At 45.2% G+C, this 20,471-nt stretch overlaps 1 protein-coding gene across 1 annotated transcript in view; it reads left to right on the top strand.

Moving 5' to 3' along the window:
• ppp1r13l (protein phosphatase 1, regulatory subunit 13 like) overlaps positions 1–20,471 on the top strand; it is a 71,198-nt gene that overhangs the window by 50,355 nt on the left and 372 nt on the right. Inside the window, exons 5-14 of the mRNA XM_031795338.1 lie at positions 4,709–4,804; positions 7,081–7,160; positions 7,334–7,733; positions 7,852–8,172; positions 9,670–9,938; positions 13,797–13,934; positions 15,045–15,178; positions 15,778–15,944; positions 16,288–16,481; positions 16,756–20,471. The exon at positions 16,756–20,471 is cut by the window's right edge and continues 372 nt beyond it. Of these exons, the coding sequence (XP_031651198.1) occupies positions 4,709–4,804; positions 7,081–7,160; positions 7,334–7,733; positions 7,852–8,172; positions 9,670–9,938; positions 13,797–13,934; positions 15,045–15,178; positions 15,778–15,944; positions 16,288–16,481; positions 16,756–16,791 (1,835 nt within the window). The 3' untranslated portion in view covers positions 16,792–20,471. The remainder of the gene's footprint in view (positions 1–4,708; positions 4,805–7,080; positions 7,161–7,333; positions 7,734–7,851; positions 8,173–9,669; positions 9,939–13,796; positions 13,935–15,044; positions 15,179–15,777; positions 15,945–16,287; positions 16,482–16,755) is intronic.

The raw sequence follows: 20,471 nt of genomic DNA, 5'->3' as shown, positions 1-20,471 counted from the left end.
ACATCACAATACCCCATAATGACATCACAATACCCCATAATGACAAAGCGAAAACAGTTTTTTCTGCAAATGTATAAAAAAAATATTAACAGAAATATGTTATTTACATGAGTATTCAAGACCCTTAGTTATGAGACTAGAAATTGAGCTCAGGTGCATCCTGTTTCCATGGATCATCCTTGAGATATTTCTACAACTTGATTGGACATGATTTGGAAAGGCACCCACCTGTCTATATAAGGTCCCAAAGTTGTCAGTGCATGTCAGAGCAAAAACCAAGCAATGAGGTCGAAGGAATGCTGAGACAGCATTGTGAAGAGGCACAGATCTGGGGAAGGGTACCAAAAAATGTCTGCAGCATTGAAGGTCCCCAAGAACACATTGACCTCCATCATTCTTAAATGGAAGAAGTTTGGAACCACCAAGACATTTCCTAGAGGTGGCCCCACGGCCAAACTGAGCAATCGGAGGAGAAGGGCCTTGGTAAGGGAGGTGACCCAGAACCTGATGGTCACTCGGACAGAGCTCCAGAGTTCCTCTGTGGAGATAGGAGAACCTTCCAGAAGGACAACCCTTCCATCTCTGCAGCCTTCTCCACCAATCAGGCCTTTATAGTAGATTGGCCAGCGACCCTAAGCACAACGACCCTAAGCACACAGACAAGACAACACAGGAGTGGCTTTCGGACAAGTCTCTGAATGTTCTTGAGTGGCCCAGCCAGAGCCCGAACTTAAACCTGATCGAACATCTCTGGAGAGACCTGAAAATAGCTGTGCAGCGACGCTCCCCATCCAACCTGACAGAGCTTGAGAGGATCTGCAGAGAAGAATGGGAGAAACTCCCCAAATACAGGTGTGCCAAACTTGTAGTGTCATACCCAAGAAGATTTGAGGCTGTAATCGCTGCCAAAGGTTCTTCAACAAAGTACTGAGTAAAGGGTCTGAATACAGTTTTACATTTTATTTGCAATGTTTTAGTGTTTTTTTCTTTGTCATATTGGAGTATTGTGATGTCATATTGGGGTATTGTGATGTCATATTGGAGTATTGTGATGTCATATTGGAGTATTGTGATGTCATATTGGAGTATTGTGATGTCATATTGGGGTATTGTGATGTCATATTGGGGTATTGTGATATCATATTGGAGTATTGTGATGTCATATTGGAGTATTGTGATGTCATATTGGGGTATTGTGATGTCATATTGGGGTATTGTGATATCATATTGGAGTATTGTGATGTCATATTGGAGTATTGTGATGTCATATTGGAGTATTGTGATGTCATATTGGGGTATTGTGATGTCATATTGGGGTATTGTGATGTCATATTGGAGTATTGTGATGTCATATTGGAGTATTGTGATGTCATATTGGGGTATTGTGATGTCATATTGGGGTATTGTGATGTCATATTGGGGTATTGTGATGTCATATTGGGGTATTGTGATGTCATATTGGAGTATTGTGATGTCATATTGGAGTATTGTGATGTCATATTGGAGTATTGTGATATCATATTGGGGTATTGTGATATCATATTGGGGTATTGTGATGTCATATTGGAGTATTGTGATATCATATTGGAGTATTGTGATGTCATATTGGGGTATTGTGATGTCATATTGGGGTATTGTGTGTAGATTGAGCGGACAAAACCTGTTAATCTATTTTAGAATAAGGCTGTAATGTAGCAATGTGGAAAAAGTCAAGAGGTCTGAATACTTTCCGAATGCCCTGTGTAGTACTATATTTAAGGGCCTGTGTAGTACTATATTTAAGGGCCAGTGTAGTACTATATTTAAGGGCCAGTGTAGTACTATATTTAAGGGCCAGTGTAGTACTATATTTAAGGGCCAGTGTAGTACTATATTTAAGGGCCAGTGTAGTACTATATTTAAGGGCCAGTGTAGTACTATATTTAAGGGCCAGTGTAGTACTATATTTAAGGGCCAGTGTAGTACTATATTTAAGGGCCAGTGTAGTACTATATTTAAGGGCCAGTGCAGTACTATATTTAAGGGCCTGTGTAGTACTATATTTAAGGGCCAGTGTAGTACTATATTTAAGGGCCAGTGTAGTACTATATTTAAGGGCCAGTGTAGTACTATATTTAAGGGCCAGTGTAGTACTATATTTAAGGGCCAGTGCAGTACTATATTTAAGGGCCTGTGTAGTACTATATTTAAGGGCCTGTGCAGTACTATATTTAAGGGCCTGTGCAGTACTATATTTAAGGGCCAGTGTAGTACTATATTTAAGGGCCTGTGTAGTACTGTATTTTGCAGTCAAATGTGATTTTCCTGTGTTTATTAATATTTTCAGTTACCAGTCAAAAGTTTGGACACACCTACTCATTCAAGAGTTTTTCTTAATTTTTTTACTATGTTCTACATTGTAGAATAATAGTGAAGACATCAAAATTATGAAATACCACATATGGAATCATGTAGTAACCAAAAAAGTGTTAAAACAAAAATTCTTCAAAGTAGTCACCCTTTGCCTTGATGACAGCTTTGCACACTCTTGGCATTCTCTCAACCAGCTTCACCTGGAATGCTTTTCCAACAGTCTTGAAGGAGTTCCCACATATGCTGAGCACTTGTTGCTTGGTTTTCCTTCACTCTGCGGTCCAACTCATCCCAAACCATCTCAATTAGGTTGAGGTCGTGTGATTGTGGAGGCCAGGTCATCTGATGCAGCACTCCATCACTCTCCTTCTTGGTCAAATAGCCCTTACACAGCCTGGAGTTGTGTTTTGGGTCATTGTCCTGTTGAAAAACAAATGGGGATTCCACTCAGCACAAACCAGATGGCATGGCATATCGCTGCAGAATTCTGTGGTAGCCATGTTGGTTAAATATGCATTGAATTCCAAATATATCACTGACAGTTTCACCAGCAAAGCACCATCACACCTCTTCCTCCATGCTTCACAGTGGGAACCACACATTCTGAGATCATCTGTTCAACTACTCTGCATCTCACAAAGACACAGCGGTTGGAACCAAAAATCTTACATTTGGACTCATCAGACCAAAGGACAGATTTACACCAGTCTAATGTCCATTGCTCGTGTTTCTTGGCCCAAGCAAGTCTCTTCTTATTGTTAGTGACCTTTAGTAGTGGTTTGTTTGCAGCAATTCAACCATGAAGGCCTGATTCACACAGTCTCTTCTGAACAGTTGATGTTGAGATGTCTTTTATTTGAACTCTGTGAAGCATTTATTTGGGCAGCAATCTGAGGCTGGTAACTCTAATGAACTTATCCTCTGCGGCAGAGGTACCTCTGGGTCTTCTTTTCCTGTGGCGGTCCTCATGAGACAGTTTCATCGCTTGATGGTTCTTGCGACTGCACTTGAAGAAACTTTCAAAGATCTTGACATTTTCCTGGATGGACTGACCTTCATGTCTTAAAGTAATGATGGACTGTCGTTTCTCTTTGCTTATTTGAGCTATTCTTGCCATAATATGTACTTGGTGCTTTATCAAATAGGGCTATCTTCTGTATACCACCCCTACCTTGTCGCAACACAACTGATTGGCTTTAACTTTTAACAAGGCACACCTGTTAATTGAAATTAATTTCAAAGGAATTCAACCTCATGAAGCTGGTGGAGAGAATGTTGAGATGCCAATAGTGTGCAAAGCTGTCATCAAGGCAAAGGATGGCTACTTTGAATAATTTGTTTAACACTTTTTTTGGTTACTACATGATTCCATATGTGGTATTTCATAGGTTTGATGTCTTCACTATTATTCTACAATGTAGAAAATAGTAAAAATTAAGAAAAACCCTTGAATGAGAAGGTGTGTCCAAACTATTGACTGGTACTGTATATATAAGACATACATACAGTATATATTTATACATACATACATACAGTATATATTTATACATACATACATACAGTATATATTTATACATTTTTACACACTACGAGTTTTAGTATGTGTCCCTAAATTGACTCTTTAGTATGTGCCACTACATTGACTCCATGTGCCACTACATTGACTACATGTGCCACTACATTGACTCCATGTGCCACTACATTGACTCCATGTGCCACTACATTGACTCCATGTGCCACTACATTGACTATTTAGTATGTGCCACTACATTGACTCCACGTGCCACTACATTGACTCCATGTGCCACTACATTGACTCCATGTGCCACTACATTGACTCCATGTGCCACTACATTGACTCCATGTGCCACTACATTGACTCCATGTGCCACTACATTGACTACATGTGCCACTACATTGACTCCATGTGCCACTACATCGACTCCATGTGCCACTACATTGACTCCATGTGCCACTACATTGACTCCATGTGCCACTACATTGACTCCATGTGCCACTATATTGCCTCTTTAGTATGTGCCACTACACTGCCTCTTTAGTATGTGCCACTACATTGACTCGTTAGTATGTGCCACTACATTGACTCCATGTGCCACTACATTGACTCCATGTGCCACTACATTGACTCCACGTGCCACTACATTGACCTCACGTGCCACTACATTGACTCCATGTGCCACTACATTGACTCCATGTGCCACTACATTGACTCCATGTGCCACTACATTGACTCTAGTACGTGAAGTTAATAACTTTGACTCACATAGACAGGAACCTATATTTCTCAGTAATCTGAATGAGTTAATATGACTGTTAGCTTTCATTCTCTCTCCAGATGAAGTCATGCAGAGACCGAAGAACCAAGGTAAATGGAACGAGACCGATCTGGACGTGGCATCTCATAAGAAGAAACCTCACCACTCCTACGACAGTAAGGCCTCACACACACTCACACACACACGCACACGCACGCACGCCTACGACAGTAAGGCCTCACACACACTCACACACACGCACGCACGCACGCCTACGACAGTAAGGCCACACACGCACACACGCCTACGACAGTAAGGCCTCACACACACACGCCTACGACAGTAAGGCCTCACACACACACACACGCCTACGACAGTAAGGCCTCACACACACACACACACACGCCTACGACAGTAAGGCCTCACACACACACACGCACGCCTACGACAGTAAAATCAAATCAAATTTATTTATATAGCCCTTCGTACATCAGCTGATATCTCAAAGTGCTGTACAGAAACCCAGCCTAAAACCCCAAACAGCAAGCAATGCAGGTGTAGAAGCACGGTGGCTAGGAAAAACTCCCTAGAAAGGCCAAAACCTAGGAAGAAACCTAGAGAGGAACCAGGCTATGTGGGGTGGCCAGTCCTCTTCTGGCTGTGCCGGGTGGAGATTATAACAGAACATGGCCAAGATGTTCAAATGTTCATAATTGACCAGCATGGTCGAATAATAATAAGGCAGAACAGTTGAAACTAGAGCAGCAGCACAGTCAGGTGTAAGTTGAAACTGGAGCAGCAGCATGGCCAGGTGGACTGGGGACAGCAAGGAGTCATCATGTCAGGTAGTCCTGGGGCATGGTCCTAGGGCTCAGGTCAGTTGAAACTGGAACAGCAGCATGGCCAGGTGGACTGGGGACAGCAAGGAGTCATCATGTCAGGTAGTCCTGGGGCATGGTCCTAGGGCTCAGGTCCTCCGAGAGAGAGAAAGAAAGAGAGAAGGAGAGAATTAGAGAACGCACACTTAGATTCACACAGGACACCGAATAGGACAGGAGAAGTACTCCAGATATAACAAACTGACCCCAGCCCCCCGACACATAAACTACTGCCGCATAAATACTGGAGGCTGAGACAGGAGGGGTCAGGAGACACTGTGGCCCCATCCGAGGACACCCCCGGACAGGGCCAAACAGGAAGGATATAACCCCACCCACTTTGCCAAAGCACAGCCCCCACACCACTAGAGGGATATCTTCAACCACCAACTTACCATCCTGAGACAAGGCTGAGTATAGCCCACAAAGATCTCCGCCACGGCACAACCCTAGGGGGGGCGCCAACCCAGACAGGATGACCACAACAGTGAATCAATCCACTCAGGTGACGCACCCCCTCCAGAGACGGCATGAGAGAGCCCCAGTAAGCCAGTGACTCAGCCCCTGTAAAAGGGTTAGAGGCAGAGAATCCCAGTGGAAAGAGGGGAACCGGCCAGGCAGAGACAGCAAGGGTGGTTCGTTGCTCCAGAGCCTTTCCGTTCACCTTCCCACTCCTGGGCCAGACTACACTCAATCATATGACCCACTGAAGAGATGAGTCTTCAGTAAATACTTAAAGGTTGAGACCGAGTTTGCGTCTCTGACATGGGTAGGCAGACCGTTCCATAAAAATGGAGCTCTATAGGAGAAAGCCCTGCCTCCAGCTGTTTGCTTAGAAATTCTAGGGACAATTAGGAGGCCTGCGTCTTGTGACCGTAGCGTACGTGTAGGTATGTACGGCAGGACCAAATCAGAGAGATAGGTAGGAGCAAGCCCATGTAATGCTTTGTAGGTTAGCAGTAAAACCTTGGAATCAGCCCTTGCCTTAACAGGAAGCCAGTGTAGGGAGGCTAGCACTGGAGTAATATGATCAATTTATTTGGTTCTAGTCAGGATTCTAGCAGCCGTATTTAGCACTAACTGAAGTTTATTTAGTGCTTTATCCGGGTAGCCGGAAAATAGAGCATTGCAGTAGTCTAAGGTCTCACACACACACACACGCACGCCTACGACAGTAAGGCCTCACACACACACACACACACGCCTACGACAGTCAGGCCTCACACACGCACACACACACGCACACACACCTACGACAGTCAGGCCTCAACACACACACTCATATTCCGTGTGTGTTTACTGATAACATGGTACAGAGAAGAACTTAAACAAGGCTTAACACACACCGGTGGTAACCTACCACCTCCCTGTTGGTAACCTAGCACCTCCCTGTTGGTAACCTAGCACCTCCCTGTTGGTAACCTAGCACCTGTCTGTTGGTAACCTAGCACCTGTCTGTTGGTAACCTAGCACCTGTCTGTTGGTAACCTAGCACCTGTCTGTTGGTAACCTAGCACCTGTCTGTTGGTAACCTAGCACCTGTCTGTTGGTAACCTAGCACCTGTCTGTTGCAGAGACTGAGTGGCTGAGACCGTTGGTTCCAAACACCAACTGGAGAGAATCTAACCTGGATGGCCCTTCCCCTTCTAAGAAGGTAGAGTGTGTGTGCGTGCGCATGCTCAGGTGTTTTTGTTTGTTAATCATCTCTCTCTCTCTCTGGTGTACTGTATTGACATGGAAAGTTGAATTGCTTAAATTGTCATGTATAACAATGATGGTCAGATGAACAGTATCTCTGTCTCTCTGCCCCCTCTTCTTTCCCTCCAGGACACCCTGCCTCGTTCCCACCAGTCCACCCACTCATCTCTCCCCCGTAACACCCGTATCACTGTTCCTCCCGACTCATCCTCCCTCTACCACGCCCCTCCACAACCAATCATATCCCGTATCTCCATCCCCCCCTGCTCCTCCTCCTCCCAGCCCCCCCGTCAGCACAGACCCATCCCTCTCTCCGTCATCATGCGGCTCCAGAACCCCTACTGGGCATCGTCTGCCCTCCACCCCCGGGCCCTGGGTACCGAGAGGGATATGGGTCTGTACCGCCATGCTGTACCCAGGGAGTATAGGGATTACCTGGAGTACAGAGAGTACCAGACCCAGCCACAGACCCAGCTACCGGCCCAGCCACAGACCCATGAGCTCAGGCAGCCAGCCTACCATGGGGAAGGTATAGTATCTAAACGAACATAGACTCTACTCTCACAATCTAACCACTTATGTGTGGTCACCCGTCTGTGTGTAATTCTGTCCGTCCGTCCATCTGTGTGTTCTCTCTTCTCCCACAGTGCTGAAACCAGGTGATGTTGACATTGAGTTGGAGCGACTGGACCCAATTCATCAAAGTCCCATGGCCCCTGACCCAGCTCTCCCAGAGAAAGGGAGGGAGACAGAGAGGGGAGGAGGAGGAGGAGGAGAACCCCAGGCGGTGGCCCCCAGGCCCCTCAGCCCGTCCAAGCTGCAACCAGTGGTGGCTGCAGAGAGCCCAGATGTCCCTGACATGGAAGAGCTACTTCGGATTCGCTCTGAGATCCCCCGGGCCCTGAAGAGACGCGGCTCTGTGACCCCTAACTCCAATCTTGACCCAAACCCTGAACCGGGGTCACAAGGTTAGGAAATGACTTCTAATATACAATTATTTTGCATAAAGAATTTGACACAGAGGGAACCAGCGATGTGAGTGAGAATGACGGAGTGAATGGTAGAAACTAAGAAAGTTCACCACCAAACTGTTTCACTGTTGTTCTATTGATTGCAAGGATTTATTTATTTAGTATTTATCTACAGCCTCCCCGACTGATCACGTTATCAATGCTCGGTCTGTAGAATCTTCTGCTGATCACGTAATCAATCATGTAATCAATACTCATCCTGTAGAATCTTCTACTGATCACGTAATCAATACTCAACCTGTAGAATCTTCTGCTGATCACGTAATCAATCACGTAATCAATGCTTGTCCTGTAGAATCTTCTGCTGATCACGTAATCAATCACGTAATCAATACTCATCCTGTAGAATCTTCTTCTGATCACGTAATCAATCATGTAATCAATACTCATCCTGTAGAATCTTCTGCTGATCACGTTATCAATACTCAACCTGTAGAATCTTCTGCTGATCACGTTATCAATACTCATCCTGTTCACGTTATCAATACTCATCCGGTAGAATCTTCTGCTGATCACGTAATCAATGCTCATCCTGTAGAATCTTCTGCTGATCACGTCATCAATACTCATCCGGTAGAATCTTCTGCTGATCACGTAATCAATACTCATCTGGTAGAATTTTCTGCTGATCACGTAATCAATACTCATCCGGTAGAATCTTCTGCTGATCACGTAATCAATACTCATCCTGTAGAATCTTCTGCTGATCACGTAATCAATACTCATCCGGTAGAATCTTCTGCTGATCACGTAATCAATACTCATCCTGTAGAATCTTCTGCTGATCACGTCATCAATACTCATCCGGTAGAATCTTCTGCTGATCACGTAATCAATACTCATCCTGTAGAATCTTCTGCTGATCACGTCATCAATACTCATCCGGTAGAATCTTCTGCTGATCACGTAATCATTACTCATCTGGTAGAATCTTCTGCTGATCACGTAATCAATACTCATCCGGTAGAATCTTCTGCTGATCACGTAATCAATACTCATCCGGTAGAATCTTCTGCTGATCACGTAATCAATACTCATCCTGTAGAATCTTCTGCTGATCACGTCATCAATACTCATCCGGTAGAATCTTCTGCTGATCACGTAATCATTACTCATCTGGTAGAATCTTCTGCTGATCACGTAATCAATACTCATCCGGTAGAATCTTCTGCTGATCACGTAATCAATACTCATCCTGTAGAATCTTCTGCTGATCACGTCATCAATACTCATCCGGTAGAATCTTCTGCTGATCACGTAATCATTACTCATCTGGTAGAATCTTCTGCTGATCACGTCATCAATACTCATCCGGTAGAATCTTCTGCTGATCACGTAATCAATGCGGCGCTGGTATTATGAATTTGTTTAATTTTCGAAAGCTTCTGCATGTCTATACGATGTTATGGTAACCTTGTGACCCTGACCCTATAGCCCCTGTCCAACCCCAGAAGAAGCCAGCCACCCTGCAGCCGGACCACAATCACAAACAGTACAAACAGATCATGAATAAACTTTTCCGGAGGAAGGGGTTGACGGGCCAGCAAGGGGGGGAGATGGGGAGTGACTACAGCTCCTCTTCGGATGGAGAAGGGGACAGCTCTACATCCCTCTCCCCTGTCACTAACCCTGTCCCTAACCCTGGACCTAACACTGGACCTAACCCTGGACCTAACACTGGACCTGCCTTGCCAGAGTACAGGGTATGACAGGACACATTCTTTCTCTTTGCTTTCCTTTGTTATGACTATTTTACAGTGAAATGTACAGTACCAGTCAAAGGTTTGGACACACCTTCTCATTCAAGGGTTTCTTTTCTTTATTTAAAAAAAATATATATTTTCTACATTGTAGAATAATAGTGAAGACATCAAAACTATGAAATAACACATATGGAATCATGTAGTAACCAAAAAAGTGTGAAACAAATCCAAATGTATTCTTCAAAGTAGCCACCCTTTACATTGATGACAGCTTTGCACACTCTTGGCATTCTCTCAACCAGCTTCATCTGGAATGCTTTTCCAACCGTCTTGAAGGAGTTCCCACATATGCTGAGCATGTGTTGGCAGCTTTTCCTTCACTCTGCGGTCCAACTCATCCCAAACCATCTCAATTGGGTTGAGGTCGGGTGATTGTGGAGGCCAGGTCATCTGATGTTGCAATCCGTCACTCTCCTTTTTGGTCGAATAGCCCTTACACAGCCTGGAGGTGTGTTGGGTCATTGTCCTGTTGAAAACAAAGGGTAGTCCCACTAAGCCCAAACCAGATGGGATGGTGTATCGCTGCAGAATGATGTGGTAGCCATTCTGGTTATGTACGCCTTGAATTCTAAATAAATCACTGACAGTGTCACCAGCAAAGCACCATCACATCTTCTCCTCCATGCTTCACGTTGGGAACCACACATGCAGAGATCATATGTTAACCTATTCTTTAAAAAAATTAATTCACCTTTATTTAACCAGGTAGGCCAGATCACCTTTATTTAACCAGGTAGACCAGATCACCTTTATTTAACCAGGTAGACCAGATCACCTTTATTTAACCAGGTAGACCAGATCACCTTTATTTAACCAGGTAGACCAGATCACCTTTATTTAACCAGGTAGGCCAGATCACCTTTATTTAACCAGGTAGACCAGATCACCTTTATTTAACCAGGTAGACCAGATCACCTTTATTTAACCAGGTAGGCCAGATCACCTTTATTTAACCAGGTAGGCCAGATCACCTTTATTTAACCAGGTAGACCAGATCACCTTTATTTAACCAGGTAGACCAGATCACCTTTATTTAACCAGGTAGACCAGATCACCTTTATTTAACCAGGTAGACCAGATCACCTTTAGTTAACCAGGTAGACCAGATCACCTTTATTTAACCAGGTAGACCAGATCACCTTTATTTAACCAGGTAGACCAGATCACCTTTATTTAACCAGGTAGACCAGATCACCTTTATTTAACCAGGTAGACCATATCACCTTTATTTAACCAGGTAGACCAGATCACCTTTATTTAACCAGGTAGACCAGATCACCTTTATTTAACCAGGTAGACCAGATCACCTTTATTTAACCAGGTAGACCAGATCACCTTTATTTAACCAGGTAGACCAGATCACCTTTATTTAACCAGGTAGACCAGATCACCTTTATTTAACCAGGTAGACCAGATCACCTTTATTTAACCAGGTAGACCAGATCTCCTTTATTTAACCAGGTAGACCAGATCACCTTTATTTAACCAGGTAGACCAGGTCACCTTTATTTAACCAGGTAGGCCAGTTGAGAACAAGTTCTCATGTACAACTGCGACCTGGCCAAGACAAAGCAGTTCAACACAATACAACAACACAGAGTTACACATGGAATAAACAAACATATAGTCAATAATACAGTAGAACAAGTCTATATACAGTGTGTGCAAATGAGGTAGGATAAGGGAGGTAAGGCAATGAATAGGCCATAGTGGCGAAATAATTACAATATAGCAATTAAACACTGGAGTGATAGATGTGCAAAAGATGAATGTGCAAGTAGAGATACTGGGGTGCAAAGGAGCAAGATATATAAATACTGTATGGGGATGAGGTAGTTGGATGGGCTATTTACAGATGGGCTATGTACAGGTGCAGTGATCTGTGAGCTGCTCTGACAGCTGGTGCTTAAAGTTAGTGAAGGAGATATGAGTCTCCAGCTTCAGCGATTTTTGCAGTGCGTTCCAGTCATTGGCAGCAGAGAACTGGAAGGAAAGGCGGCCAAAGGGGGAATTGGCTTTGGGGGTGACCAGTGAGATATACCTGCTGGAGTGCGTGCTACGAGTGGGTGCTGCTATGGTGACCAGTGAGCTGAGATAAGGCGGGGCTTTACCTAGCAGGGTCTTGGAGATGACCTGGAGCCAGTGGGTTTGGCGACGAGTATGAAGCGAGGGCCAGCCACCGAGAGCGTACAGGGCACAGTGGTGGGTAGTATATGGGGCTTTGGTGACAAAACGGATGGCACTGTGATAGAATGCATCCAGTTTATTGAGTAGAGTGTTGGGGGCTATTTTTTTAAATGACATCGCCGAAATCGAGGATCGGTAGGATAGTCAGTTTTACGAGGGTATGTTTGGCAGCATGAGTAAAGGATGCTTTGTTGCTACATAGGAAGCCGATTCTAGATTTAACTTTGGATTGGAGATGCTTAATGTGAGTCTGGAAGGAGAGTTTACAGTCTAACCAGACACCTAGGTAGTTGTCCACATATTCTAGGTCAGAACCGTCCAGATTTGTGATGCTGGACGGGTGGGTATGTGCGGGCAGCGATCGGTTGAAGAGCTTGCATTTAGTTTTACTAGAATTTAAGAGCAGTTGGAGGCCACGGAAGGAGAGTTGTTTGGCATTGAAGCTCATATGGAGATTAGTTAGCACAGTGACCAAAGAAGGGCCAGAGGTATACAGAATGGTGTCGTCTGCGTAGAGGTGGATCAGAGAATCACCAGCAGCAAGAGCAACATCTGCGTCTCACAAAGACATGGCGGTTGGAACAAAAAATCTTCGATTTGGACTCATCAGACCAAAGGACAGATTTCCTTGGTCTAATGTCCATTGCTCATGTTTCTTGGCCAAAGCAAGTCTCTTCTTCTTATTGGTGTCCTTAGTAGTGGTTTGTTTGCAGCAATTCAACCATGAAGGCCTGATTCAGTTGATGTTGAGATGTGTCTTTTATTTGAACTCTGTGAAGCATTTATTTGGGCTGCAATCTGAGGCTGGTATCTCTAGTGAACTGATCCTCTGCAGCAGAGGTAACTCTGGGTCTTTCTTTCCTGTGGCGGTCCTCATGAGAGACAGTTTCATCGCTTGATGGTTTTTTGCGGCTACACTTGAAGAAACTTTAAAAGTTCTTGAAATGTTCCACATTGACTGACCTCCGTGTCTTGCAGTAATGATGGACTGTCATTTCTCTTTGCTTATTTGAGCTGTTCTTGCCATAATATGAGGTTGGTCTTTTACCAAATAGGGCTGTCTTCTGTATGCCACCCCTACCCTGTCACAACACAACTGATTGGCTCAAACACATTAAGAAGGAAAGAAATTCCACAAATAAACTTTTAGCAAGGCACACTTGAAATGCATTCCAGGTGACTACCTCATGAAGCTGGTTGAGAGAATACCAATAATGTGCAAAGCTGTCATCAAGACAAAGGGGGGCTCATTTGAAAAATCTCAAATATAAAATATATTTTGATTTGTTTAACACTTTTCTTTGGTTACTACATGATTCCATATGTGTTATTTAATAGTGTTGATGTCTTCACTATTATTCTACAATGTTGAAAATAGTAAAAAATAAAGAAAAACCCTGGAATGAGTAGGTGATCCAAACTTTTGTCTGGTACTGTAGATGGTCTCATTGTCAGTGAACTGATCCAGTTAGTGGAAGGTTTTCACTAATAAGAGTAACATGCATTTTTAAAGACTTCTTGGGCCATGTCTCTCCATCTCGATGTTACTACATCTGTATCTAATAATGGAAAGTTAAGGTATTAAGTTGTGGTACTCTTCCATCCTCCCAGGGGTACAATTCCATCCTGCGTCGGGCCAGTCGGGAACGAGGGGATTCTGGTCAGAGGGCTCGGCTCAGCCCTCTGGTTCTACTGCTGGACGGGTCACTGGTGGGGGAACTGGACACTGTTCAGAGGGCCGTGCAGGAGGTAGGGGGAACTGGACACTGTTCAGAGGGCCGTGCAGGAGGTAGGGGGAACTGGACACTGTTCAGAGGGCCGTGCAGGAGGTAGGGGGAACTGGACACTGTTCAGAGGGCCGTGCAGGAGGTAGGGGGAACTGGACACTGTTCAGAGGGCCGTGCAGGAGGTAGGGGGAACTGGACACTGTTCAGAGGGCCGTGCAGGAGGTAGGGGGAACTGGACACTGTTCAGAGGGCCGTGCAGGAGGTAGGGGGAACTGGACACTGTTCAGAGGGCCGTGCAGGAGGTAGGGGGAACTGGACACTGTTCAGAGGGCCGTGCAGGAGGTAGGGGGAACTGGACACTGTTCAGAGGGCCGTGCAGGAGGTAGGGGGAACTGGACACTGTTCAGAGGGCCGTGCAGGAGGTAGGGGGAACTGGACACTGTTTAGAGGGCTGTGCAGGAGGTAAGGGGGTTGGGTGCAGGAGGTGAGGGGGTTGGGTGCAGGAGATAGGGGATGGGTGCAGGAGATAGGGGATGGGTGCAGGAGGTAGGGGATGGGTGCAGGAGGTAGGGGATGGGTGTAGGAGGTAGGGGTTGGGTGCAGGGGGTAAGGGGATGGGTGCAGGGGGTAAGGGGGATGGGTGCAGGAGGTAGGGGGGTTGGGTGCAGGAGGTAAGGGGGTTGGGTGCAGGAGGTAGGGGATGGGTGCAGGAGGTAGGGGTTGGGTGCAGGGGGTAAGGGGGTTGGGTGCAGGGGGTAAGGGGGTTGGGTGCAGGAGGTAGGGGTTGGGTGCAGGAGGTAGGGGTTGGGTGCAGGAGGTAGGGGATGGGTGCAGGAGGTAGGGGGGTTGGGTGCAGGAGGTAAGGGGGATGGGTGCAGGAGGTAGGGGATGGGTGCAGGAGGTAGGGGTTGGGTGCAGGAGGTAGGGGTTGGGTGCAGGAGGTAAGGGGGATGGGTGCAGGAGGTAGGGGATGGGTGCAGGGTGCAGGAGGTAGGGGTTGGGTGCAGGAGGTAGGGGTTGGGTGCAGGGGGTAAGGGGGTTGGGTGCAGGGGGTTGTGGACCCAAATAAAGCATTCAGTGTGTGTTGACAGCAAGCATGAGGTTCACCCCTGCGTGGTCTGTGCCCTTGTAGATGAATGACCCGAGCCAGCCGAACGACGAGGGCATCACAGCCCTCCATAACGCCATCTGTGGAGGTCACTACAGCGTGGTGGACTTCCTGGTTCGTATAGGAGCCAACGTCTCCGCCCCAGACAGCCACGGATGGTAACTTCATTATCATATGCCCTTTTAACTGGCTTATTCCTCCTTCGACATAATAATGGCGTGCTGCTAGCCTTTATTCCTTATGGCCAGCAGCACGCCACCCTGCATCCCACTGCTGGCTTGCAGTGATTGGGGACATTGCCCTGTGTAGGGTGCTGTCTTTCGGGATGGGATGTTAAACAGGTGTCCTGACTCTCTGAGGTCATTAAAGATCCCATGGCACTTATCGTAAGAGTAGGGGTGTTAACCCCTGGTGTCCTGGCTAAATTCCCAATCTGGCCCTCATACCATCACGGTCACCTAATCATCCCCAGTTTACAATTGGCTCATTTATCCCCCCTCCTCTCCCCTGTAACTATTCCCCAGGTCGTTGCTGTAAATGACAACTTATCTGGTAAAATAAGGGTTAAAAAAAAATTTAAGTAGAAAGAAAAACTTCCCCTCCATTTATAACGGTTCTTTCATTGACCTACTTTCCTTTACTGTCCACTCCCTCTGTTGCTGTCCCTGTTTTGGGTCATGTTGTGTCATTATGCGTTGTGTTTAGTCAGATGGGGTTGTTATTGTTCATGTGTAGTGTTGTTGTTGTTCTGTACCAGGACCCCCCTCCACTGTGCAGCATCCTGTAACGACCTTCCTCTCTGTCAGTTCCTGGTGAGGAACGGAGCAGCCGTCATGGCGGTGACGGAGAGCGATGACGCCACAGCATCTCAGAAGTGCGACCCGTACGCTATGGGCTTCGAGGAGTGCGAGAGCTTCCTCAGGGGTAGGAGGAACTAGACAGGGGTGCCCTCTTTCTCCATAACTATTTTTTAGGAGTGGGACAGTGCCACATCTGTTATTGAAGAGAAACAGTCGAGGACCACAGGAAAGATAAGAGGACATCGAGTCAAAGAGCAGTGGTCTGGATTGTAAACCCATTCTACCTCTAGTTTACATGACTGCCAGGGTCAGCCGCTCTAACCACTAAACCATATAGGCCACTTTATCCAGAACTATTTGCTATTCTGTGTCGAAAACGTGTCTAAAAATGTTAGAAAAATCGTTGGTTGTGTGGTGTGTGGTGTGTGTGTGTGTGTGTGTGTGTGTGTGTGTGTGTGTGTTGTCAGGTGTGGAGGAGGCGATGGGTGTGGAGAACAGTGGGGTACTGTATGCCCTGTGGGAGTACCCTGCCCAGGAGGCAGACGAGCTGGGCTTCAGAGAGGGGGACATGGTGACTATCCTCCAGAAGCCTGACGGGGTAGATTGGTGGTGGGCATCACTTTGTGGCCGAGAGGGATTCATACCTAACAACTACTTTGGGGTAAGAGACAATAATTCATTTTATCACCCCTTCAGGAACAAATACCAAGATGACTTTCACATGTCCTGAATTTAAAAAAAATCTATTTACTTGGTGGCAAAGCTTCCTGGTCCTGAGATCCCACAGGATCTCACATATTTGTTCTAGCCCAGTACTAAAACAGAACTGTTAGTTGCTGTTCAGAACTCAATTTTCATTAGTCCAGAAGCCAACAAATAACGGTTTGTTTCTGTTCTGAACTCTTTCCTTTCTTTCCTTTCGTTGGTCCATGCAGCTGTTCCCCAAAGTTCGTCCTAAGTCCCTCTGCTAGACCCCTCTACCCAATCAGCCCTCGCCCCACTGAATGGCTGGAACGGGAACTGGAGCAGAGAACTGTTGTTGAAAACCTGGGAGGAGAAACCACATTACGCAGTATAACCTTTGTTCCTTTGTCCTGGCTGATTTCACTAAGAAGTGAACTAGAATAACAGGACATGAGTCACTACAGTGAGACATAGGGCAGGTACAGGGCAGGTACTGGGCAGGTACTAGACAGGTACTGGTCAGGTACTAGACAGGAGTGTCAGTGATGATATTGCTGCATTATACTTCGTCAATGATCTCAATGTGTCACTATCATTTATGTGTCTGATTTTATTGGTATATAAAATCTCTCTCTCTCTCTGTCTCTCTCTTTGTCTCTCTGTCTCTGTCTCTCGGTCTCTCTCTCTGTCTCTCTTTGTCTCTCTCTGTCTCTCTCTTTGTCTCTCTTTGTCTCTCTCTGTCTCTCTCTCTCTGTCTCTCTCTCTGTCTCTCTCTCTGTCTCTCTTTGTCTCTCTCTGTCTCTCTCTCTCTCTCTCTGTCTCTCTCTCTCTGTCTCTCTCTCTCTGTCTCTCTCTCTCTGTCTCTCTTTGTCTCTCTCTGTCTCTCTCTTTGTCTCTCTCTGTCTCTCTCTTTGTCTCTCTCTGTCTCTCGGTCTCTCTCTGTCTCTCTCTCTCTCTCTCTCTCTCTCTGTCTCTCTCTCTCTGTCTCTCTCTCTCTGTCTCTCTCTCTCTGTCTCTCTCTCTCTGTCTCTGTCTCTCTCTGTCTCTGTCTCTGTCTCTCTCTCTGTCTCCCTGTCTCTCTCTCTGTCTCCCTGTCTCTCTCGATTTCTGCAAATGCTTCCTAAAGTATATGTCATCACAAGGCTACTAATGTTGTTATTGTTCTGTAAAGTGTAAAGTGTTTAATTCCGTCAACAATATCTATGACTAAAACTCGAGGACCTTTTTGTCATTTGTAAAACTATAACGAGATGAGATGCCCTGCTGGGTGAAAAACAAAACAGAAGTGTTACAAATGACTTCTCATTTTAGTTGACGAAAATGTAACTAGACTTCCACGTAAGACTAATGGAATGAAAATGTAACTAGACTTCCACGTAAGACTAATGGACATTTGAACATAAAGCTCCGTTTCTGTTTTTGTCCAATCGCATTGCAGAATATTTCATGCAATCCTCTCATTAGAAGAAATCAGTTACACGATCTGATTGAGCTGATCTGCTCGGCTCTCCAACACAACTGCCAAGCCGGTCTCTTCAGTCACTCTTCAATCTTTTGAAGTGATGTGAAGCAGGGACACTTCACTTGTAACTAACCGCCACTAGAAACAGTCATGTTTTACTCTCTCTTACATTCGTGTCGACAAAGCCGCGAGAACCTCACGACCCAAAGCATTACAAGCGTCATGAGCCACACCGCCATGAGCCACACCGTCACAAACCACTTGCCGTCTCAAAGTACTCCGTTACTATATCGTACATAGTTTATTTTTTTCCTACACGGTGATGGTAATTCTTAACGGGTACAAACCGGTTCTGATTTTGCAACAACAACAAAAGGTACTGTAACAATTAACAACAGCATCTAGCAGGATTCAAATGTTGGAATGTTAAGAGTTGTTCCTCTGTTCCCTTTCTCTGTGATGTCATCGCTAATGGAACCCAGAAAGAAGTAAACCCTGTCCTCAAATATGACAAATATTTATATATATATATATATATATATATTAATAATCCTCAAATATTACATAAAAAGGTGCATTAGTTATGGACAAAGACACAAAACATCCAATTAACATCAAATTAAATATTTTTTTTTGATCTAATAATATGAACAACAACCACTTTTTGTGCGTTTTTAAATGTAATATTATTACAAACCACTTAATCAAAATATAGATTAGTGTATTAGTGTACATCGGCGGGTTGTCAAGGTTTTCATCACCATGGAGATAAAACTAGGTTTTGTACCTGTAGACTTTTCATCACCATGGAGATAAAACTAGGTTTTGTACCTGTAGACTTTTCATCACCATGGAGATAAAACTAGGTTTTGTACCTGTAGACTTTTCATCACCATGGAGATAAAACTAGGTTTTGTACCTGTAGACTTTTCATCACCATGGAGATAAAACTAGGTTTTGTACCTGTAGACTTTTCATCACCATGGAGATAAAACTAGGTTTTGTACCTGTAGACTTTTCATCACCATGGAGATAAAACAATGCACAATAAGTGATTTGTGATGGTGTGGCTCAATTGCTAATGCTAGGGTTGTGGGTTCGATTCCCGGGGGGGTCCAGTATTGCACAGTATGCACTCGATACTGTATGTTGTTCAGGATAAGAGCGTCTACTAAAATGGAAAAATAATGAATATACCATTTCAGTTTTCATGTAGAAATCATTTGCAAACTGGACCTTTACTAGTCCTGTAATGGAGAATATATATGTTTTCAGCATCCCTCCTAGTAGGACAAGGCTTTCTGGATGTGCACATGATGGAAGTTTAAAGGTAGCCTTTTATTATAGTCATTATATAATAGTCACTATTATGTGACTAAGATGGCTGAGACTAAGGAGAGTGGAAGCTATGTGACAGAGAGTGGAAGCTATGTGACAGAGAGTGGAAGCTATGTGACTGAGAGAGTGGAAGCTATGTGACTGAGAGAGTGGAAGCTATGTGACTGAGAGAGTGGAAGCTATGTGACTAAGATGGCAGAGAGTGGAAGCTATGTGACTGAGATGGCAGAGAGTGGAAGCTATGTGACTAAGATGGCAGAGAGTGGAAGCTATGTGACTAAGATGGCAGAGAGTGGAAGCTATGTGACTGAGATGGCAGAGAGTGGAAGCTATGTGACTGAGATGGCAGAGAGTGGAAGCTATGTGACTAAGATGGCAGAGAGTGGAAGCTATGTGACTAAGATGGCAGAGAGTGGAAGCTATGTGACTGAGATGGCAGAGAGTGGAAGCTATGTGACTAAGATGGCAGAGAGTGGAAGCTATGTGACTGAGATGGCAGAGAGTGGAAGCTATGTGACTGAGATGGCAGAGAGTGGAAGCTATGTGACTAAGATGGCAGAGAGTGGAAGCTATGTGACTGAGATGGCAGAGAGTGGAAGCTATGTGACTGAGATGGCAGAGAGTGGAAGCTATGTGACTAAGATGGCAGAGAGTGGAAGCTATGTGACTGAGATGGCAGAGAGTGGAAGCTATGTGACTGAGATGGCAGAGAGTGGAAGCTATGTGACTAAGATGGCAGAGAGTGGAAGCTATGTGACTGAGATGGCAGAGAGTGGAAGCTATGTGACTGAGATGGCAGAGAGTGGAAGCTATGTGACTGAGATGGCAGAGAGTGGAAGCTATGTGACTAAGATGGCAGAGAGTGGAAGCTATGTGACTGAGATGGCAGAGAGTGGAAGCTATGTGACTGAGATGGCAGAGAGTGGAAGCTATGTGACTGAGATGGCAGAGAGTGGAAGCTATGTGACTGAGATGGCAGAGAGTGGAAGCTATGTGACTAAGATGGCAGAGAGTGGAAGCTATGTGACTGAGATGGCAGAGAGTGGAAGCTATGTGACTGAGATGGCAGAGAGTGGAAGCTATGTGACTGAGACTGAGGTTTGTTTGAGCTGTTTAATAAAACAAGAAAACTACAATGACTAAAATAGAACTAAAACGACTTTGACT

The sequence above is a fragment of the Oncorhynchus kisutch genome, linkage group LG18 (genome assembly GCF_002021735.2).
Source record: "Oncorhynchus kisutch isolate 150728-3 linkage group LG18, Okis_V2, whole genome shotgun sequence".
Taxonomy (NCBI): domain Eukaryota; kingdom Metazoa; phylum Chordata; class Actinopteri; order Salmoniformes; family Salmonidae; genus Oncorhynchus; species Oncorhynchus kisutch.
The sequence above is the reverse complement of the archived record's forward strand: the minus strand, read 5'-3'. Positions and strand labels throughout refer to the sequence as shown.